General features: G+C 60.4%; 1 protein-coding gene across 1 annotated transcript in view; it reads right to left on the bottom strand.

The window, feature by feature from the left end:
* Positions 1 to 23,260, bottom strand: part of CACNA1A (calcium voltage-gated channel subunit alpha1 A) — a 66,444-nt gene that overhangs the window by 30,486 nt on the left and 12,698 nt on the right. Inside the window, exons 10-28 of the mRNA XM_084223890.1 lie at positions 21,192 to 21,401; positions 18,812 to 18,924; positions 16,368 to 16,480; positions 15,309 to 15,440; positions 15,103 to 15,175; positions 14,875 to 14,992; positions 14,708 to 14,775; positions 14,515 to 14,621; positions 12,176 to 12,922; positions 11,025 to 11,389; positions 10,142 to 10,283; positions 8,946 to 9,075; positions 8,058 to 8,117; positions 7,861 to 7,967; positions 5,641 to 5,740; positions 3,099 to 3,259; positions 2,869 to 3,009; positions 1,727 to 1,928; positions 426 to 590 (exon numbers count right to left, since the gene is read on the bottom strand). Of these exons, the coding sequence (XP_084080016.1) occupies positions 426 to 590; positions 1,727 to 1,928; positions 2,869 to 3,009; positions 3,099 to 3,259; positions 5,641 to 5,740; positions 7,861 to 7,967; positions 8,058 to 8,117; positions 8,946 to 9,075; positions 10,142 to 10,283; positions 11,025 to 11,389; positions 12,176 to 12,922; positions 14,515 to 14,621; positions 14,708 to 14,775; positions 14,875 to 14,992; positions 15,103 to 15,175; positions 15,309 to 15,440; positions 16,368 to 16,480; positions 18,812 to 18,924; positions 21,192 to 21,401 (3,254 nt within the window). The remainder of the gene's footprint in view (positions 1 to 425; positions 591 to 1,726; positions 1,929 to 2,868; positions 3,010 to 3,098; positions 3,260 to 5,640; positions 5,741 to 7,860; positions 7,968 to 8,057; positions 8,118 to 8,945; positions 9,076 to 10,141; positions 10,284 to 11,024; positions 11,390 to 12,175; positions 12,923 to 14,514; positions 14,622 to 14,707; positions 14,776 to 14,874; positions 14,993 to 15,102; positions 15,176 to 15,308; positions 15,441 to 16,367; positions 16,481 to 18,811; positions 18,925 to 21,191; positions 21,402 to 23,260) is intronic.

The raw sequence follows: 23,260 nt of genomic DNA, 5'->3' as shown, positions 1-23,260 counted from the left end.
GGTGCAGGGGGTCCCAGGGGTGGCTCTGGGGACACAGGGACAGGTCCTGGGGACACAGGGACAGGACCTGGGGGTGCAGGGGGTGCCAGGGGTGGCTCTGAGGACACAGGGACAGGTCCTGGGGGGACAGGGGATCCCGGGGGTGGCTCTGGGGACACAGGGACAGGTCCTGGCGGTGCAGAGGATCCCGGGGGTGGCTCTGGGGACACAGGGACAGGTCCTGGGGACACAGGGACAGGTCCTGGCCGTGCAGGGGATGCCAGGGGTGGTCTGGGGACACAGGGACAGGCCCTGGGGACACAGGGACAGCCCCCAGCGCCGCAGGACGAAGCTCCAGGAGCGGCTCCAGGACGCACCCGAGCAGCCCGGGGGGCTCGGGGGGGGGGGGTGACAATGACCCCCGGGGGTCCCCCGGGCGCGCCCACCTTCATCATGAGCACGATGGTGTTGAGGGCGATCATGGCCATGATGGTGTACTCGAAGGGAGGGGACACCACGAACTGCCACATGCGGTACTGGAAGCTCTGGCGGTTCTGCGGCATGTGGCGCGTCAGCGGCTTGGCGCTGATGGCGAAGTCGATGCAGGCCCTCTGGGGGGGAGGGGGACACGGGGGGGGTCAGCCAGCATAGGGGGGACACTGACCCCAGTGGGGACACGGGGGGGTCACCCACACGGGGGTGTCACCCATACGGAATGCACCCACCCCATCGGGGACACGGGGGGTCAGCCAGACTGGGGGGGACATGGGGGGGTCACCCACCCGGAATGCACCCACCCCATTGGGGACACGTGGGGGGGTCAGCCAGCACGGGGGGGACACGGGGGGGTCACCCACACGGGGGTGTCACCCACCCGGAATGGACACGGGGGGGTCAGCCACCGCGGGGGGGACACTGACCCCAGTGGGGACATGGGAGTGTCACCCATGTGGGGGTGTAACCCACCCCAGTACAGACATGGGGGTGTCACCCACGTGGGGGTGGAGACAGTGTCACCCACCCCAGCAGTGACACAGGGGTGTCACCCACCCTGATGGTGACCCCGCGCTGTCACCCACCCTGGCAGTGACACAGAGGTGTCACCCACCCTGCTGCAGACAGTGTCACCCACCCTGGCGGTGACACAGCAATGTCACCCACCCTGCTGCAGATGGTGTCACCCACCCTGATGGTGACACAGAGATGTCACCCACACTGCTGCAGACATTGTAACCCACCCCAGCAGTGACACAGGGGTGTCACCCACCCATTATGGACACGGTGGTGTCACCCACCCTGGCAGTGACACAGAGGTGTCACCCACCCTGCTGCAGACAGTGTCACCCACCCTGACAGTGACACAGGGGTGTCACCCACCCTGATGGTGACACAGGGGTGTCACCCACCCAGTATGGACACAGAGATGTCACCCACCCTGCTGCAGACAGTGTCACCCACCCCAGCAGTGACACAGCAGTGTCACCCACCCTGACGGTGACACAGGGGTCTCACCCACCCTGATAGTGACACAGCAATGTCACCCACCTGGCAGTGACACAGCAGTGCCACCCACCCGGCAGTGACCCAGCAATGTCACCCACCCTGATGGTGACCCAGAGATGTCACCCACCCTGCTGCAGACAGTGCCACCCACCCTGACGGTGACACAGCAGTGTCACCCACCCGGCAGTGACACAGGGGTGTCCCCCCCGATGGTGACCCCACACTGTCCCCCCCGTCCCCTCACCTCGTTCTTCTCCAGGCTGTACTCCTCCATCATCTTGTCGCCCTGCTCCTGGAAGGTGATGATGATGAGGGCCACGAAGATGTTGACGAAGAAGAAGGGGAACACCACGAAGTAGACGACGTAGAAGATGGACATCTCCATGCGGTACCCGGGGCTGGGGCCCTGGTTCTCGTAGGTGGCGTCCACCGAGTGCTTCAGCACCCTGGGGGGACAGCAGGGGACACGGGTGACACTGGGGTGGCACTGGGGTCATGGCAGGGGACAGCGCCCTGGGGGGCACAGCGTGGGGCTGGGGGCTGCCACACGGGTGGCACTGGGTGGCACTGTGGTGGCACTGCAATGGCACTGGGGTTATAGCAGGGGACACTGGGATGGCACTGGGATGGCACTGGGGTCATGGCAGGGGACAGCACCCTGGGGGGACAGCGTGGGGCTGGGGGCACGGCAGGGGACACTGGGGTGGCACTGGGGTCATGGCAGGGGACAGCACCCTGGGGGCACAGTGTGGGGCTGGGGGCACAGCAGGGGACACTGGTGGCACTGGGGTGGCACTGTGGTGGCACTGGGGTGGCCCTGGGGTTACAGCAGGGGACAGCACCCTGGGGGCACGGCGTGGGGCTGGGGGCACTGGGGGCACTGGGGGGCACTGGGGTTATGGCAGGGGACACTGGGGTGGCACTGAGGTGGCACTGGGGTTATGGCAGGGGACAGCAGGGGACACTGGGGTGACACTGGGGTGGCACTGGGTACCCAGGGGACACTGGGATTACACCAGGTGCTGCGCCAGGCTTGGATTTGGTGCTGGGGAGGGTCCCTCTACCCCCCTGAGATCCCCAAAACCTCCCTGAGATCCCAAAACCCCCCTGAGACCCCCAAAACCCCTCTGAGACCCCAAAACCCCCCTAAGATCCCAAAACCCTCCTGAGACCCCCCAAAACCCCCCCAAACCCCCCCCAAACCCCCCCGAGACCCCTCCCCACGCTCACTGCGGCCAGCCCTCGCCGGTGGAGACGGTGAAGAGCGTCAGCACAGCACACAGGGGTCTCTCTGCCTCCCCAAAACCCCCCTGAGACCCCCAAAACCCCCCCAAACCCCCCCTAAGACCCCCCTGAGACCCCCCCGAGACCCCTCCCCATGCTCACTGCGGCCAGCCCTCGCCGGTGGAGACGGTGAAGAGCGTCAGCAGCGCCCAGAGCACGTTGTCGTAGTGGAACTCGTACTTCTTCCACTCGCGCTTCTGCGCCTTCACCTCGTTGTCCTTCTCGTAGACCAGGTACTCCCCCCTGCCCGGGAGGGAGCCAGGGGAGGGGAGGGCAGGGTGGGCGAGGGCCGGGCGGGGCTGGGGAGGGGTCCCCGGCCGGGCGGGCCGTACCTGCAGTCCTTCTCGAACTCCTTGGACTCGTCGGTGCAGTAGAAGAACTTTCCCTTGAAGAGCTGCACGGCCACCACGGCGAAGATGAACATGAAGAGCATGTAGACGATGAGGATGTTGAGCACGTTCTTGAGGGAGTTCACCACGCAGTCGAACACGGCCTGGGCACGCCGAGGGAGGGAGGGTGGGGGTTATATTGTGTTGGGTTGTGTTGTGATATATCGTATGTATTATATCGTATGGTGGTGTGTTGTGTTGTGTTGTAATTATTATATTATATTGTATTGTGTTATATTGAGTTGGGTTGCGTTGTGATATATCGTATATATTATATCGTATGGTGGCGTGTTGTGTTGTGTTGTAATGTAATATATTATATTATATTGTATTGTGTTATATTGTGTTGGGTTGCGTTGTGATATATGATATTATATCGTGATATATCGTATATATTATATCGTATGGTGTCGTGTTGTAATGTAATATATTATATTATATTGTATTGTGTTATATTGCGTTGGGTCGTGTTGTAATGAATTATATTGTATTATATTGTATTATATTGTATTGTATTGTATTATATTGTATTATATTGTATTCTATTATATTGCATTATATTGCGTTGTGTTGCGTTGTGATATATGATATATCGTATGGTGTCATGTTGTGTTGTAATTATTATATTATATTATATTATATTATATTATATTATATTATATTATATTGTATTGTATTGTATTGTATTGTATTGTATTGTATTGTGTTATATTGAGTTGGGTTGCGTTGTGATATATCGTATATATTATATCGTATGGTGGCGTGTCGTGTTGTAATGTAATATATTATATTATATTGTATTGTGTTATATTGCATTGGGTTGCGTTATGATATATGGTATATATTATATCGTATGGTGGCGTGTTGTGTTGTGTTGTAATTATTATATTATATTATATTGTATTGTATTGTATTGTATTGTATTGTATTGTGTTATATTGCATTGTGTTGCGTTGTGATATATCGTATATATTATATCGTATGGTGGCGTGTTGTGTTGTAATTATTATATTATATTATATTATATTATATTATATTGTATTGTATTGTATTGTATTGTATTGTATTGTATTGTATTGTATTGTATTGTGTTATATTGCGTTGGGTTGTGTTATATTGCATTGTGTTGTAATATATTATATCGTATTGTATTGTGTTATATTGCGTTGGGTTGCGTTGTGATATATCGTATATATTATATCGTATGGTGTCGTGTTGTGTTGCAATTATTATATTATATTATATTATATTATATTATATTATATTATATTATATTATATTATATTATATTATATTATATTATATTATATTATATTGTATCGTATCGTATCGTGTCATATCGTATTGTGTCGTGTTGTGATATATTGTATTATATCGTATTGTGTAATATTGCGTTGGGTTGCGTTGTGATATATCGTATATATTATATCAGATGGTGTCGTGTCATGTTGTAATGTAATATATTATATTATATTATATTGTATTGTGTTATATTCTGTTGGGTTGCGTTGTGATATATCATATATATTATATCGTATGGTGTCGTGTTGTGTTGTAATTATTGTATTATATTATATTATATTATATTATATTATATTATATTATATTAATTACATTACATTACATTACATTACATTATATTGAATTGTGTTGTGTTGCATTGTAATATATTATATTGTATTGTGTTGTATTGTGTTGAATTGTGTTGTGTTATATTATATTGTGTTGTATTTTATTGTAATACATTATATCGTATTGTATTGTATTGTGTCATATTGTATTATAGTATATTGTATTGTATGGTGTTGTATTACATTATATCACATTATATTGTGTTTTATATTATATTATATTACATTACATTATATTGTATTACATGATATTATATTGTAATATATTTTATTATATCATATTATATTGTATTATGTTGTATTGTGTTGTGTTATATTATGTTATGCTCTGTTATGTTATATTATGTTATGTTATGTCACGTCATGTCTTATCATATTATATCATATTATATTATCCTGTATTATGTTATGTTGTGTTTTGTTGTATGATATATGATATTATATTGTATTATATTGTATTATATTGTATTATATTATATTATATTATATTATATTATATTATATTATATTATATTATATTATATTATATTATATTATATTATATTATATATCATATCATATCATATCATATCATATCATATCATATATCATATCATATCATATCTAATGTTATATTACGTTACATTACATTACATTACACTAGATTACATTATATCTATAGTGGATATATAACATACTATTATATATTATATATATATAAAAATATATATTATATATATAATATATTATATAGTTATTTAATTATATAATTATATAATCCCCACAGGAAATTTTTTTAAACCCCCACCAGGAATTTTTAACCCCCCCAGGGGTGACGCCCCCTCCCCAAACTCCCCCCCAGAGGGGTCCCTCACCTTGAGCTTGGGCAGCCTCTTGATGGTCTTGAGGGGCCGCAGCACGCGCAGCACCCGCAGCGACTTGATGGTGTTGATGTCCTTCCCCTTGCTGCTGCCACTGGGGAGGGGGCGACGGGGCGGGGAGGGGGCGTGAGACCCCTGCCCTGACCCCCCAAACCCCGGCGGGACCACGGGCGGTCCCATCCCCCCCTTCCCCCCTTCCCCACCCCCCACCTTTGCCTGAGGAGGTTTTTATTTTTGGGGGCTCGGGGGCTCGGGGGTGGGAATTTGGGGAGGGGGAGCGAGGCACGAGCACGAGGACGGAAGGACGGAAGGACGGAAGGACAGACAGACGGACGGAGACGAAGGCTGAAGGATTTACCGTGAGCTGCTCCTGCGGCGGAGGAGGCGGAGGAAGCGGAGAGACAAGGCACGGTCAGACAGAGATACTCGGGGGATACTCAGGCTTTACTCGGGGGATGCTCAGGCTTTACTCAGGGGATGTTCAGGCTTTACTCGGGGGATGCTCAGACTTTACTCGGGGGATACTCAGGCTTTACACGGGGGATGCTCAGGCTTTACTCGGGGGATACTCAGGCTTTACACGGGGGATGCTCAGGCTTTACTCGGGGGATACTCAGGCTTTACTCAGGGGATGCTCAGGCTTTACTCATTGGATGCTCAGGGTTTACGCAGGGGATGCTCAGGCTTTACTCATGGGATGCTCAGGCTTTACTCGGGGGATGCTCAGGCTTTACTCGGGGGATGCTCAGGCTTTACTCGGGGGATGCTCAGGCTTTACTCATTGGATGCTCAGGCTTTACGCAGGGGATGCTCAGGCTTTACTCGGGGGATGCTCAGGCTTTACTCAAGGGATGCTCAGACTTTACTCAGGGGATACTCAGGCTTTACTCAGGGGATGCTCAGGCTTTACTCGGGGGATACTCAGGCTTTACTCATGGGATACTCAGGCTTTACTCGGGGGATGCTCAGGCTTTACTCATGGGATACTCAGGCTTTACTCGGGGGATGCTCAGGCTTTACTCAGGGGATGCACAGACTTTACTCAGGGAATGCTCAGGCTTTACTTGGGGGATACTCAGGCTTTACTCGGGGGATACTCAGGGTTTACTTGGGGGATGCTCAGGCTTTACTCGGGGGATGCTCCCCCTTAACTCAGGGGATTCTCACCCTTTACTCCGAGGATTCTCCGCCTTTACTCAGAGCATTTTCACCTTTTACGCAGGGGATTCTCCCCCTTTACTCAGGAAATTCTCACCCTTTACTCAGGGGATTCTCACCGGATTCTCCCCCTTTACTCAGAGGATTCTCACCCTTTACTCACTGGATTGTCACCCTTTTCTCGGGTCATTCTGCCCCTTTACTCAGGGCATTCTCTCCCTTTACTCAGGGGATTCTCACCCTTTACTCAGGGGATTCTCATCAGATTCTCCCCCTTTACTCAGGGGATTCTCACTGAATTCTCACCCTTTACTTGGGGGATTCTCACCCTTTACTTGGGGGATTCTCCCCCTTTACTCAGAGGATTCTCCCCCTTTACTCAGAGGATTCTCACCCTTTACTCAGGGCATTCTCTCCCTTTACTCAGGGCATTCTCCCCCTTTACTCAGAGGATTCTCCCCCTTTACTCAGAGGATTCTCACAACCCTTCACACAGGGACAGGACGGACACACGGACGCGGTGACAAAAACGTCAAAGCGACAACAGAGAGCACTGGGGGGGCCCTGGGGGGGCCCTGGGGGGGGTCCTGGGGGGCACCGGGGTCAGTGCCACCCCCTCCGTGTCCCCCCATCCTGGGGTCGGTGCCACCCCCTCCGTGTCCCCTCCTGGTGTCGGTGCCACCCCCTCCGTGTCCCCCATCCTGGGGTCGGTGTCACCCCCTCTGTGTCCCCGTGTCCCCCCCACCCCGGGGGTCGGTGCCACCCCCTCCGTGTCCCCCATCCTGGGGTCGGTGTCACCCCCTCCGTGTCCCCTGTGTCCCCCCCAGCCCCTCCGTGTCCCCCCCATCCTGGGGGTCGGTGTCATCCCTCCGTGCCCCCCGTGTCCCCCACCCCCCCGTGTCCCTGTGTCCCCCCCACCCCTCCGTGTCCCCCTCCCGGGGTCGGTGCCACCCCTTCCGTGTCCCCCATGTCCCCCCCACCCCGGGGGTCGGTGCCACCCCCCCCGTGTCCCCCGTGTCCCCCCCCCGTGTCCCCGTGTCCCCCCCGGTCACTCACGTGAAGGCAAAGGCCACCAGGGCGCCGCTGACCACGATGAAGTCCAGAATGTTCCACAGGTCCCGGAAGTAGGAGCCTTGGTGGAGCACCAGCCCCAGGTCCACCATCTGGGGAGGGGGGGGGAATTGGGGAGGGGGCGTCAGGAGGGTCCTGGGGGTGCCCTCCCCCCCCCCGTGCAGACCCCTCCCCACGCTCACCTTGATCACCATCTCGAAGGTGAAGACCCCCGTGAAGACGTAATCGAAGTAACGCAGCACCTGGGGGGAGGGGCGAGGTGGGACCCCCCCCCCACCCTGAGACCCCCCCCCAGCCCCCCGAAGCCCCCCCAGAACCCCGGGACCCCCCTCCCCAACTTTATTCGGGAATTATTTTGGGGTCCCCCCTGCACCACTGGGGGAAGAAATGGGGGGGGTCTCACACAGGAATTGGGGAGGGGTCTCACGTTGTTGTTGGGGTGTCAGTAATCAGGGGAGGGGTCTCACATTGCTGCGGGGGTCACACGGAATTTGGGGAGGGGTCTCTCAGGTTGTTACGGGGGTGTCAGTAATTAGGGGAGGGGTCTCACGTTGTTGTGGGGGGGGTCACTAATTTGGGGAGGGGTCTCACGTTGTTGCGGGGGTGTCAGTAATTAGGGGAGGGGTCTCACGCTGTTGCGGGGGTGTCAGTAATTAGGGGAGGGGTCTCACGTTGTTGCGGGGGGTGTCAGTAATTAGGGGAGGGGTCTCACCCTGTCACAGGGGGGTCAGTAATTAGGGGAGGGGTCTCACGTTGTTGGGGTGTCAGTAATTAGGGGAGGGGTCTCACGTTGTCACAGGGGTGTCACAGGGAATTTGGGGAGGGGTCTCACGTTGTTGGGGGTGTCACTAATTAGGGGAGGGGTCTCACGCTGTCACAGGGGGTCAGTAATTTGGGGAGGGGTCTCACGTTGCCGCGGGGGTCACACACAATTAGGGGAGGGGTCTCACGTTGTTGGGGTGTCAGTAATTTGGGGAGGGGTCTCACGTTGTTGCGGGGGTGTCAGTAATTAGGGGAGGGGTCTCACGCTGTCACAGGGGGGTCACAGGGAATTAGGGGAGGGGTCTCACGTTGTTGCGGGGGGCGTTGGGCTGCACGGGGTCCTCGGCCGCCAGCGCGATGCTGCTCATGGCGATCACCATCAGGATGCACATCTCGAAATAGCGCAGGTTGACGATGTAGTGGCACAGCCGCCGGAACCTGGTGGGGAGGGGGCTACGGGGTGAGACCCCCGCCCCCGGGACCCCCCGGGACCCCCCAGAACCTCGGGACCCCCCCCGGGACCCCCCAAAACCCCGGGATCCCCCCCGGACCCCCCAGAGCACACCCGCCTCCCAGGACACCCAGAGCTCCCCTCCTGTAGTGGCACAGCCACCGGAACCTGACGGGGAGGGGGATGTGGGGTGAGACCCCCACCCCCGGGACCCCCGGGACCCCCCAAAAACCCGGGACCCCCCCGGGACCCCCCAGAGCTCCCCCAAAACCTCCCAGAACCATGGGACCCCCCCCAAACCCCCTTTCCTGTAGTGGCACAGCTGTCAGAACCTGACGGAGAGGGGGGCTATGGGGTGAGACCCCCACCCCCGAGACCCCCGGGACCCCCCAGAACCCTGAGACCCCCCCGGGACCCCCCCAGAGCCCTTCCAGAACCCCGGGACCCCCCGGGACCCCCCCAGAACCCGAGGAATCCCCAGAGCCCCCCCAAAACCCTCCCCAGAGCCCTCCCAGGACCCTCCCAGAACTCTCCAGGACACACTCAGAGCCCCCCAGGACCCCCTCAGGACCCCCCAGACCCCTCCAGGACCCCCCAGAGCCCCCCAGGACCCTCCCAGACCCCCCCAATCCCCCCCAAACCCGGGGGTCGCTCACGGGTTGGTGGTGGACAGGATGAACATGGAGCTGTAGGGCACCGTGGGCTGCTCTGGAGCCCCCCTGAACCCCCCCAGGACCCCCCAGGACCCCTCTAGGACCCCCCAAAACCCCTCTAGGACCCCCCAGGACCCCCCTGAACCCCTCCAGGACCCCCTCTAGGACCCCCCAGGACCCCCCCAATCCCCCCCAAACCCGGGGGGCGCTCACGGGTTGGTGGTGGACAGGATGAACATGGAGCTGTAGGGCACCATGGGCTGGGGGCTGTGCTCTGGAGCCCCCCCAAACCCCCCCAGGACCCCCCTGAACCCCTCTAGGACCCCCCCAGGACCCCCCTGAACCCCTCCAGGATCCCCCCAGGACCCCCCAATCCCCCCCAAACCCGGGGGTCGCTCACGGGTTGGTGGTGGACAGGATGAACATGGAGCTGTAGGGCACCATGGGCTTGGGGCCGTTCTCGTCCTGCCCCTCGCCTTCCTCCTCCTTCTTCTCCTCCTCCTCCTTGCGGGGCAGCGGCTCGGGGTTGGCGTTCCTGTTCACTGGGGGGGGGGCAGCGACATTAGGGACCCCCCCCAAATCCCCCCGAACCCCCAAATCCTCCCCCAGGAGCCCCCAAATCCCCCCGAGCCCCCAAATGCCCGCGATCCCCTAAACCCCCCCCAGGCTCCCCCCACACCCCAGACACCCCCAGACCCTCCCGGATCCCCCCGAACCCTCCAAACCCCCCCCCAGACCTTTCTGGACCCTCCCTGACCCCCCCAGATTCTCCTGGACCCCCCCAGACGCTCCCAGACTCCCCCAGGTCCCCCCGAACCCCTCAAATCTCCCTGGCCCCCTCCCCCACCTTGGCCCTCCAAGACCCCCCAGACCCCCCCTGAACCCCCCAAATCTCACCGGACACCCCCCAGGCCCCCCCAGACTCTCTCAGACCCCTCCTGAACCCCCAAATCCCCCCAGACCCCCTCAAACCCTCCCGCCCACCCCCCCAATCTCACCGGACACCTCCCAGACCCCCCCGGACTCTCTCAGACCCCCCCAAAGCCCCCCAAAATCCCCCCAGACCCCCTCAAACCCGCCCGCCCCCCCCCAAATCTCACCGGGCACCCCCCCAAATCCCCCCAGACCCCCCCAAATCTCACCGGATCCCCCCCACCTTGCCCTCCCGGACCCCCCAGCCCCCCCCAAATCCCCCCAGACCCCCCCAAATCTCACAGGATCCCCCCCCCTTGCCCTCCCAGACCCCCCCCAGACCCCCCCAAACCCCCCAGCCCCTCCCCCACCTTGGACCAGGGCGTTGCTGGGGGGCGGCGGGAAGGGGGGGGGGATGTCCACGGCCGTGTGCTCGGGTCTGCCCCCCGCCCCCCCCTTGGAGGGGTTGTTGGGGGGCTTGGAGCCCCCCAGGCTGTTCTCGGGGGGCGGGGGGGGGTGTCCGGCGGCGGGGGGCGGTGGGGGAGGGGCGCAGGGGGCGTGGTTTCCCACGGCGGGGGGCGCGGGGGGGGGGTCGGCGGCGCTCGTGGCCAGTTTGTTGTTCTTCATGTTGTCGATGTCCTCGGCCACGGGGGGGTCCCGGCGCCCCAAATCCTGCTGGATGGGCCGGGTGGTCGACAGGGTGGGGCCCGACGGGGCGGGGGGGGGCTGCGGCTCCCTGCGGAGAGGAGGGGGCTTCAGAGGAGGGGATCCCCCCCCACGGAACCCCGAGAATCCCCCCGGGGGGAGGCGGGAACGGCCGGAGATGCTCGGATCGGTCCGGGCATCCGGAGCGGGCCCACCCTGGGGGTCCTGGGGGGTCCTGGGGGGGCTCTGCAGTTCTGGAGGGGGGTCTGGGGGGGCTCTGGAGGGTTCTGGGGCTGGGGGGGGGGTCTGGGGGGGCTCTGGGGGGTTCTGGGGGGGCTCTGCAGTTCTGGAGGGGGGTCTGGGGGGAATCTGGGGGATCCTGGGGGGGCTCTGCAATTCTGGGGGGGCTCTGGGGGATCCTGGGGGGGCTCTGCAGTTCTGGAGGGGGTTCTGGGGGGAATCTGGGGGGTTCTGGGGCTCTGGGGGGGGTTCTGGAGGGGCTCTGGGGGGTTCTGCAGTTCTGGAGGGGGCTCTGGAGAGTCCTGGGGGGGGGCTCTGCAGTTCTGAAGGGGGCTCTGGGTGGGTTTTGGGGGGGCTCTGCAGTTCTGGAGGGGGCTCTGGAGAGTCCTGGAGGGGGGCTCTGCAGTTCTGGGGGGGCTCTGGGGAGCCCTGGGGGGGCTCTGGGGGTTTTGTGGGGGGCTCTGGAGGCGTTCTGGGGGGGCTCTGGGGGGTCCTGAGGGGGCTCTAGGGGGATCCTGCTGTGAACCAGGGGAGGCTGTGGGGGGAGCTCTGGGGGTCCTGAGGTTCTGGGGGGGGGTCCTGAAGGTCAGGAGGTGCTTTGGGGGGGGGGTGTCCCTCCCGTCCCGCACGGCCTCACCTCTTCCTGCGGTGCCGCCGCTCCTTGTCCTCCCTCCTACCCTCTCCGTCGTAACCGGGGGGCGCCCCGTGCCGGTGCCGCCGCCGCCGCTCGCCGTCCCCGTGCTCCCCGTCGCCCTCGCCCCTCGGCGCTCTCCCCCCTTCCCGGTGCCGCGGCCGCCGCTCGGGGGGGATCCTGCCGCCCTCCTCTCCCTCCTCGGGCCCTCTCCGGTGCCCGCGGTGCCTCCGGTGCTCCCGTTCGGGCGGGGACCCCCCGGCCCGTCCGTCCCGTCCGTCCCGGCTCCGGTGCCGCCCCTTGGGCCGCTCGCCCTCCCCGTAGCCCCGCTCCTGGCTGGGCTCCCGCTCCGGTTCGCGGCTGCTGCTGCGGGGCCGGCGGCTCCCGGGGGGCACCGAGGAGGGGTCGGGGGGCCGGGGGGCGCCGTGCTCGGGGGGGTAGCGCGGCTGCCGCCGCGGCTCCTCGGGGCGGAGCGGCCCGAAGCAGCGCGGCTCGGCCGGCGGGGGCTCCCCGGGCCGCGTCTTGTTGGTGTTGTTGTTGCGGTTCTCCTGCGGATCCACCACCAGGGGCCGGTCCAGGTGCGTCTTCATGTCCGGGCGCAGGTGGCGAGCGTACGGAACCTTCCAGCGCTCCTCGGGGTCCAGCTCGCTGTAGAGCGCCTCGCGGCTGGCCAGCAGGTTCTGCTTGCGCAGCTCGCTGGTGCGCTGCTCCCACACCGACTTGGAGGATTTCTGGTTCTTCTGCTGCTCCTTCCTGCGGGGCCACGGCGGTGGGATTGGATTGGGAGGGTCGGGGTGGGGTCGGGGTGGGGCTGAGGTGGGTTCGGGGTGGGGTTGGATGGGGCTGAGGTGGGTCTGGGATGGTGGGGAGGATGAGGATGGGATGGAGGCAGGATAGAGCAGGGATGGGGTTGGGATGGACCTGGGGAAGGTCCAGGATGGGGTTGGGATGGAGTTGAGGTGGGTCTGGGGTGGTGGAGAGGGTGAGGATGGGATGGAGGATGGGATGGGGCCGGGATAGAGCAGGGATGGGGCTGGGATGGGGCTGGGGAGGATCCGGGATGGGGCTGGGGCAAGTCTGGGATGGTGGAGAGGATGAGGATGGGATGAAGGATGGGATGGAGTGGGGGCAGGTCCAGGATGGGGCTGGGATGGAGTTGAGGTGGGTCTGGGATGGTGGAGAGGATGAGGATGGGATGGAGCCGAGATAGAGCAGGGATGGGGTTGGGATGGGGCTGGGGAGGATCCGGGATGGAGCCGGGGCAGGTCCGGGATGGTGGAGAGGATGAGGATGGGATGGAGGCAGGATAGAGCAGGGATGGGGTTGGGATGGACCTGGGGAAGGTCCAGGATGGGGTTTGGATGGAGCTGAGGTGGGTTCGGGGTGGTGGAGAGGGCAGGGATGGGATGGAGGATGGGATGGAGCAGGGATGGGGTTGGGATGGAGCTGAGGTGGGTTCGGAGTGATGGAGAGGGTGAGGATGGGATGGAGGATGGGACAGAGCTGGGGAAGGTCCAGGATGGGGTTGGGATGGAGTTGAGGTGGGTCTGGGGTGGTGGAGAGGATGAGGATGGGATGGAGGATGGGATGGAGCAGGGATGGGGTTGGGATGGGGCTGGGGAGGATCCAGGATGGAGCGGGGGCAGGTGGAGGAGAGGATGAGGATGGGATGGGTTTGGGATGGACCCATGGAGGATCCAGGATGGGGCCGGGATGGAGGCGAGGATGGCTCTGGGATGAAGCTGAGATCAACCCGCACACGGAGCTGAGCCGGATCTGCAGATGGATCTGGGGTGGAGCCGAGATCGATCCGTGCATGGAGCTGGGGTGGGGCTGGGATGGGGCCGGGATGGAGCTGAGATGGAGCTGGAGATGGAGCTGGGGTGGAGCTGGGATGGAGCTGAGGTGGAGCTGAGATGGAGCCGAGGGAGAAGCCAGGATGGAGCCGGGATGGAGCTGAGGAAGGATTCAGGATGGACCCAAGGACGGAGCCCAGGTGGGTCCAGCCTGGCTCTGGGATGGCACTGAGGATTTTTGGAGCTGGGATTGGAACCCAGCCTGGCTGTGGGATGGCTTTGGGGATTTTTAGACCCAAGGACAGAGCCCAGGTGGGCCCAGCCTGGCTCTGGGATGGCTTTGGGGATTTTTAGACCCAAGGACAGAGCCCAGGTGGGCCCAGCCTGTTTCTGGGATGGCTTTGGGGATTTCTGGAGCTGGGATTGGAGCCCAGCCTGTTTCTGGGATGGCTTTGGGGATTTTTGGAGCCCAGGTGGGTCCAGCCTGTTTGTGGGATGGCTCTGGGGATTTTTGGAGCCGAGGACATCCCGATGGCCGGGGACACTCACATGCTCACGGACATGTTGGCTGCGGACAGCGGGCTGACCTCGGCCACCTCCTTGGCCTTCTGCAGCGCCAGCTTCTGGTTGGCGGCTTCCTCCTCCTCCTGCTCATCCTGCACAGCCCCAGCGCCACGTCCAGCCTGGCTCCGAGCCCCCCCAGACCCCCAAAACCCCCCAGGACCCCCCAAAACCCCCCGACCTTGGTGAGCTCCTGCGCGTTGGCCAAGTTGTCCACGGCGATGGCCAAGAAGACGTTCAGGAGCGTGTCTGGCGCTGGTGTCAAGGCAAAGCGGGGGCCAGGGCGACCCCTCCCCACCCCGAGCCCCCTCCCCAGGATCCCCAGGACCCCCGGGACCCCCGGGATACAATTCCCAAAGAGGGTGAGGACGATGAAGTAGACGGAGAAGACCATGCCGCCCTTGACGCCGCCCTGAGATTTGATGCCGTCGTACATCACCGCGTTCCAATCTTCTCCCGTCAGGATCTGGGGGGGGGACAGAGCGGCCCTGGGGGGCAGCGGGGACCCCCCCCCAACCTGCAGAGACCCCCACCCCACCCCCACCCCCCGCCGGGCTCGGAGGGGGCGGGGCATACCTGGAACACCGTCATTATTGCTGCTGGGAAAGTGTCGAAATTGGTGGGAGGGGTCCCGTCGTCAAAATTGAACCTGGGGGAGGGGAGGGGGAGGAGTTTGGGGAGGGGGAGGTGCTGGGAGCCCCGCCCCCAGCGGGCGCCCCTCCCCCAATTTGGGGTGGGGGGAGGTGGCGGGGGTCCCCGTGGGGCGGGTGGGGGTCACTCACTGTCCCCCGAAGAGCTGCATCCCCAAAAGGGCGAAGACGACGATGAAGAGGAAGAGGAGGAAGAGGAGGCTGATGATGGATTTCATGGAGTTGAGCAGGGACACCACCAGGTTCCGCAGGGAAGCCCAGTACCTGCGGGGACAGCGGCGGGCTGCGGGGACACCGGGGGGACAACGGGGACACCGGGGACACCGGGGACATGGGGGGACACAAAGGGACATGGGGGGGACACAAAGGGACACAGAGAACCTGAGGGGACAGCAGCGGGCTGTGGGGACACCGGGGACACCAGGGGGACAACGGGGACAGGGGGGGGCTGTGGGGACACCGGGGACACCGGGGGGACAACGGGGACACCGAGGACATGGAGGGACACCGGGGACATGGGGGGACACAATGGGACACGGGGAACCTGTGGGGACACCAGGGACAACAGGGGGACAACGGGGACAGCGGGGACACCGGGGACATGGGGGGACACAAAGGGACACAGAGAACCTGAGGGGACAGCGGCGGGCTGCGGGGACACCGGGGGGACACCGGGGGGACACCGGGGACACCGGGGACATGGGGGGACAACGGGGACAGCAAGGACATGGGGGGACACAGAGGGGACATGGGGGGACACAGAGGGGACATGGGGGGACACAGAGAACTGCAGGGACACTGGGGGGGCTGCGGGGACACCGGGGACACAAAGGGACACCGGGGACAACGGGGACATGGGGGGACACCAGGGACATGGAGGGACACAAAGGGACACTGGGGGGACACCGGGGGGACATGGGGGAGCAACAGGGACACCGGGGGGACAACGGGGACAGCAGGGACATGGGGGGACACAAAGGGACACAGGGAACCTGTGGGGACAGCAACGGGCTGTGGGACAGCGGGGGGACACTAGGGGACATGGAGGAACATGGGGGGCATGACAGGACATGGGGGGACATGAGGGGACACAGGGACATACAGAGGACATGAGGGGACATGGGGGGGACGCTGGGGGACATGGGGGGGACAGGAGGGGACACGGGGGGACACAGGGGCCGCGGGGCTCACTTGGTGACTTTGAAGATGCGCAGTAACCTGAGAGCTCGCAGCACGCTGATCCCAAAGGACGTCCCCGGCTTCACCACGGCCCAGATCACCTCGAAGATGCTTCCGATGATGACCTGGGGGGACAGCGGGACACGGGGGGTCCCCGGCGCCGCCTGGAGCCCGGAGCCCAGAGCAGAGCCCAGAACAGAGCCCGGAGCCCAGAGCCCAGCCCAGAGGCCAGAGCCCAGCCCAGAGCCCAGCCCAGAGCCCAGCCCAGAGTCCAAATCCCAAATCCCAGCCCAGAGCAGAGCCCAGATCCCATACTGGATCCCAGATCCCATCCTGGATCCCAGATCCTATCCTAGATCCCAAATCCCAGCCCAGATCCCAGAGCCCAGCCCAGAGCCCAAATCCCATCCCAGAGCAGATCCCAGATCCCATACTGGATCCCAGATCCCATCCTGGATCCCAGATCCTATCCTGGATCCCAGATCCCAGCCCAGAGCCCAGCCCAGAGCCCAAATCCCAAATCCCAGCCCAGAGCAGATCCCAGAGCCCAAATCCCAAATCCCAGCCCAGAGCAGAGCCCAGATCCCATCCTGGATCCCAGATCCCATCCTAGATCCCAAATCCCAGCCCAGATCCCAGAGTCCAGCCCAGATCCCAAATCCCATCCCATAGCAGAGCCCAGATCCCATACTGGATCCCAGATCCCATCCCAGATCCCAAATCCCAGCCCAGATCCCAGCCCAGAGTCCAGCCCAGATCCCATCACAGACCCCATCGCAGATCCCAAATCCCATCCCATAGCAGATCCCAGATCCCATACTGGATCCCAAATACCATCCTGTCCTGTCCCAGATCCCAGATCCCGTACTGGATCCCAGATCCTATCCTAGATCCCAAATCCCATTCCACAGCAGATCCCAGACCCCAGATCCCAGATCCCATTCCCTGCCGGATCCCCGTCCTAGATCCCAGATCCCATCCCATGGATCCCAAATCCCAGCCCCAAACCCCCCAAATTCCCCAAATCCCAGCCCCAAACCCCCCAGCACTCACGGCGCAGTCGAAGCAGTTGAAGGAGGAGTGGAAGTAGGGCCGCGTGCCCAGCCCGTACATTTTTATATCCCAAACCCCAAACCCCAAATCCCAGACCCTAAATCCCAGATCCCATGGATCCCATAGATCCCAAACCCCAAATCCCAATCCCAAATCCCCCAAATCCCAATCCCAATGACTCACGGCGCAGTCGAAGCAGTTGAAGGAGGAGTGGAAGTAGGGCCGTGTGCCCAGCCCGTACATTTTTATATCCCAAACCCCAAATCTGAGATCCCAAATCCCAAATCCCCCAAACCCTAAACCCCAAATCCCAAACCCCAGATCCCAAATCCCAAATCCCAATCCCAATCACTCACGGCGCAGTCGAAGCAGTTGAAGGAGGAGTGGAAGTAGGGCCGTGTCCCCAGCCCGTACATTTTTATATCCCAAATCCCAAACCCCAAACCCCAAATCCCAAACCCCAAATCCCCCAAATCCCAAACCCCAAATCCCAATCCCAAATCCCAGTTCCAATCACTCACGGCGCAGTCGAAGCAGTTGAAGGAGGAGTGGAAGTAGGGCCGTGTGCCCAGCCCGTACATTTTTATATCCCAAACCCCAAACCCCAAATCCCAGACCCTAAATCCCAGATCCCATGGATCCCATAGATCCCAAACCCCAAATCCCAATCCCAAACACCAAACCCCAAATCCCCCAAATCCCAATCCCAATCACTCACGGCGCAGTCGAAGCAGTTGAAGGAGGAGTGGAAGTAGGGCCGCGTGCCCAGCCCGTACATTTTTATATCCCAGATCCCAAACCCCAAACCCCAAACCCCAAATCCCAATCCCAATCCCAAATCCCAATCCCACGGATCCCAAACCCCAAATCCCAATCCCAAATCCCAATCCCAAATCCCAATCCCAATCACTCACGGCGCAGTCGAAGCAGTTGAAGGAGGAGTGGAAGTAGGGCCGTGTGCCCAGCCCGTACATTTTTATATCCCAAACCCCAAATCCCAAACCCCAAACCCCAAACCCCAAACCCCAAATCTCAGATCCTATGGATCCCATGGATCCCAAATCCCAATCCCAATCCCAATGACTCACGGCGCAGTCGAAGCAGTTGAAGGAGGAGTGGAAGTAGGGCCGTGTCCCCAGCCCGTACATTTTTATATCCCAAATCCCCCAAATCCCAAATCCCAAACCCCAAATCCCAAATTCCATGGATCCCATAGATCCCAAATCCCAAATCCCAAATCCCAATCCCAATCACTCACGGCGCAGTCGAAGCAGTTGAAGGAGGAGTGGAAGTAGGGCCGTGTCCCCAGCCCGTACATTTTTATATCCCAGACCCCAAACCCCAAACCCCAAACCCCAAACCCCCCAAATCCCAAACCCCAAATCCCAATCCCAATCACTCACGGCGCAGTCGAAGCAGTTGAAGGAGGAGTGGAAGTAGGGCCGTGTGCCCAGCCCGTACATTTTTATAAACATTTCGGACATAAAGAGTCCCAAGAAAATGAATTCTGCATAGTCTGGGGGGGGGAGGGGGGGCTCGGCTCAGGGGGGGCCTCGGGGACCCCCGGGGGTCTCCTGGGCTGGGGAACCCCAGGATGGGGGGGGTCCCAAAAATGAGGGGGGGTCCCAGGAGATGGAGGGGTTTGGGGGGGTCTGGGGGGGTTCTGGAAGGGTCTGGGGGGTTCTGGAAGGGTCTGGGGGGTTCTGGAAGGGTCTGGGGGTGCTCTGGGGGGTCTGGGGGGGTTCTGGAAGGGTCTGGGGGTGCTCTGGGGGGTCTGGGGGGGTTCTGGAAGGGTCTGGGGGTGCTCTGGGAGGGTCTGGGGGGTTTGAGGGGTTCTGGAAGGGTCTGGGGGTGCTCTGGGGGATCTGGGGGGGTTCTGGAAGGGTCTGGGGGTGCTCTGGGGGGGTCTGGGGGGGTTTGAGGGGTTCTGGAAGGGTCTGGGGGTGCTCTGGGGGGTCTGGGGGGGGTTCTGGAAGGGTGTGGGGGTGCTCTGGGGGGGTTCTGGGGGGTCTGGGGGGTTTGGGGGGTCTTGGGGGGTTCTGGAAGGGTCTGAGGGGGCTCTGGGGGGGGTCTGGGGGGGTTTGTGGGGGGGTCTGGGGGTTTCAGGGTGGATTTGGGGGGGGTCTTGGGGGGGAATTTGAGTTCTCCAGAGGGGTCTCTGATAAGCTTAAGGGGCTCTGGGGGTCTCTGGGGGTCTTGGGGAATTTGGGGGGATTTGGGGGGGGTCTCTGGGAATTTGGGGGATCTCGGGGTGATTTGGGGGGGGTCCCGGGGGTCCCGTGACTCACAGAGGAAGTCGGAGAGCCAATCTGGCTGCTCGTAGTGGACGATAGCAGCACACAGGGGGTTGGGGGGCTCGGAGGGTCTCAGGGGTGATTTGGGGGGTCTCAGGGGATTTGGGGGTGATTTGGGGGGGGTCCCGGGGGTCCCTGACTCACAGAGGAAGTCGGAGAGCCAATCTGGCTGCTCGTAGTGAACGATAGCAGCACACAGGGGGGTGGGGGGCACTGGGGAGCTCGGGGTGGGTTTGGGTGGGTTTGGGGGTCTCAGGGGATTTGGGGAGGATTCGGGGGGTCTCAGGGGGATTTGGGGGGTCTCATGACTCACAGAGGAAGTCGGAGAGCCAATCTGGCTGGTCGTAGTGGACGATAGCAACACACAGGGGGTTGGGGGGCTCTGGGGAGCTCGGGGTGGGTTTGGGGTGATTTGGGGGATCCTGGGGGGTCTCAGGGGATTTGGGGGGGGTCCCGGGGGTCCCGTGACTCACAGAGGAAGTCGGAGAGCCAATCTGGCTGCTCGTAGTGAACGACAGCAGCACACAGGGGGTTGGGGGGCTCTGGGTGGGTTTGGGGTGATTTGGGGGATCTTGGGGGGGATTTGAGGGGTCTCAGGGGATTTGGGGGGGGTCTCGGGGGTCCTGGGGGTCCCGTGACTCACAGAGGAAGTCGGAGAGCCAATCTGGCTGGTCGTAGTGGACGATAGCAACACACAGGGGGTTGAGGGGCTCTGGGTGGGTTTGGGGGTCCCTGGGTGGGTTTGGGGGCCTCAGGGGGGTCTCAGAGAATTTGGGGGTGATTTGGGGGGAGTCCCGGGGGTCCGTGACTCACAGAGGAAGTCGGAGAGCCAATCTGGCTGCTCGTAGTGAACGATAGCAGCACACAGGGGGTTGGGGGGCTCTGGGGAGCTCGGGGTGGGTTTGGGGGTCTCAGGGGATTTGGGGGGGGTCTCAGGGGGTCTCAGGGGGTCTCATCACTCACAGAGGAAGTCGGAGAGCCAATCTGGCTGCTCGTAGTGGACGATAGCAACACACAGGGGGTTGAGGGGCACTGGGTGGGTTTGGGGGTCTTGGGGAGGTTTGGCAGGGCTCAGGGGGATTTGGGGATTTGGGGAGGATTCGGGGGGTCTCAGGGGGTCCCTGGGGGTCTCATGACTCACAGAGGAAGTCGGAGAGCCAATCTGGCTGCTCGTAGTGGACGATAGCAACACACAGGGTGTTGAGGGGCACTGGGTGGGTTTGGGGGTCTCGGGGAGGTTTGGCAGGGCTCAGGGGGATTTGGGGAGGATTCGGGGGGTCTCAGAGGATTTGGGGGGGGTCTCGGGGGTCCCGGGGGTCCGTGACTCACAGAGGAAGTCGGAGAGCCAATCTGGCTGGTCGTAGTGGACGATAGCAACACACAGGGGGTTGGGGGGCTCGGGGTGGGTTTGGGGATCCCTGGGTGGGTTTGGGGGTCTCAGGGGATTTTGGGGTGATTTGGGGGGGGTCCCGGGGGTCCCGTGACTCACAGAGGAAGTCGGAGAGCCAATCTGGCTGGTCGTAGTGGACGATAGCAACACACAGGGTGTTGAGGGCTACCAGACCGAGCACGGTCCAGTAGAAGGCCTGAGTTTTCACCATGCGCCGGATGTGGAAGCGCACGCGCCGCTCCCGCCGCTGCAGGAACGAGGCGTTCTCCAGCTTGGCACTTTTGAGGCTGGCACGGGCGAACGGGGACCCTGCGGGCACCACGGGGACAGGGGGGTCACCACGGGGCACACTGGGTCACACTGTGTCACCTTGTCACCCAGCATCCCCCTCAAACCATCCCTGTGTCATCCTGTGTCACCCTGCGGGCACCCCGGGGACAGGGGGGTCACCACGGGGCACACTGGGTCACACTGTGTCACTGTGCCACCCAGCATCCCCCATAAACCATCCCCGTGTCACCCTGGGTCACCCTGCGGGTACCCCGGGGACAGGGGGGTCACCTCGGGGCGGGGGTGGCACCCCGGGTCACCCAGCATCCCCAAAAACCATCCCAGTGTCACTTGTGTCACCCTGGGTCACCCAGCATCCCCAAAAACCATCCCCGTGTCACCCATGTCACCCTGCGGGCACCCCAGGGGGGACACGGGTCACCTCGGGGTCACCTGTGTCACCATGCCACCCAGCATCCCCCATAAACCATCCCTGTGTCACTCGTGTCACCTTGTGTCACTGTGTCACCCAGCATCCCCAAAAAACCATCCCTGTGTCACCCTGGGTCACCCTGCGGGCACCCCGTGGGGACAGGGGTCACACTGGGGCACACTGGGTCACCTGTGTTACCCTGTCACCCAGCATCCCCCTCAAACCATCCCTGTGTCACCCATGTCACCCTGTGTCACCCAGCATCCCCAAAAAACCATCCCCGTGTCACCCTGGGTCACCTTGTGTCACCGTGTCACCCAGCATCCCCATAAACCATCCCTGTGTCACCCTGTGGGCACCCCGGGGACAGGGGTCACCCTGGGTCACACTGGGTCACCCTGGGTCACCCTGGGTCACACTGGGTCACCCTGGGTCACACTGTGTCACTGTGTCACCCAGCATCCCCAAAAACCATCCCTGTGTCACCCTGCGGGCACCCCGGGGGGACAGGGGTCACACTGGGGCACACTGGGTCACCTGTGTCACCTTGTGTCACTGTGTCACCCAGCATCCCCCACAAACCATCCCCGTGTCCCCATTGTCACCCACCCATGTTGGCGATGTCCCCAGTGTCACCCACCCATGTTGGCGATGTCCCCCAGCTGTCCCCTCAGTGTCACCCACCCATGTTGGCGATGTCCCCAGCTGTCCCCTCAGTGTCACCCCCCGTGTCCCCATGTCACCCACCCATGTTGGCGATGTCCCCACGCTGTCACCCCCCGTGTCCCCAGTGTCACCCACCCATGTTGGCGATGTCCCCAGCTGTCCCCTCGCTGTCACCCACCCATGTTGGCGATGTCCCCCAGCTGTCCCCTCAGTGTCACCCACCCATGTTGGCGATGTCCCCACACTGTCACCCCCCGTGTCCCCATTGTCACCCACCCATGTTGGCGATGTCCCCCAGCTGTCCCCATGCTGTCCCCTCGCTGTCACCCACCCATGTTGGCGATGTCCCCAGCTGTCACCCCCCGTGTCCCCATTTTCACCCACCCATGTTGGCGATGTCCCCATTGTCACCCACCCATGTTGGTGATGTCCCCACACTGTCACCCCCCGTGTCCCCATGTCACCCACCCATGTGGGCGATGTCCCCCAGCTGTCCCCTCAGTGTCACCCACCCATGTTGGCAATGTCCCCCAGCTGTCCCCAGTGTCCCCTCAGTGTCACCCACCCATGTTGGTGATGTCCCCCAGCTGTGCCCAGCTGTCCCCTCAGTGTCACCCACCCATGTTGGCGATGTCCCCTCAGTGTCACCCACCCATGTTGGCGATGTCCCCCAGCTGTCCCCACACTGTCCCCAGTGTCACCCACCCATGTTGGCGATGTCCCCACGATGTCCCCTCAGTGTCACCCACCCATGTTGGCGATGTCCCCATTGTCACCCACCCATGTTGGCGATGTCCCC

This window comes from Fringilla coelebs, assembly GCF_963513975.1.
Source record: "Fringilla coelebs genome assembly, chromosome: 32".
NCBI lineage: Eukaryota > Metazoa > Chordata > Aves > Passeriformes > Fringillidae > Fringilla > Fringilla coelebs.
The sequence above is the reverse complement of the archived record's forward strand: the minus strand, read 5'-3'. Positions and strand labels throughout refer to the sequence as shown.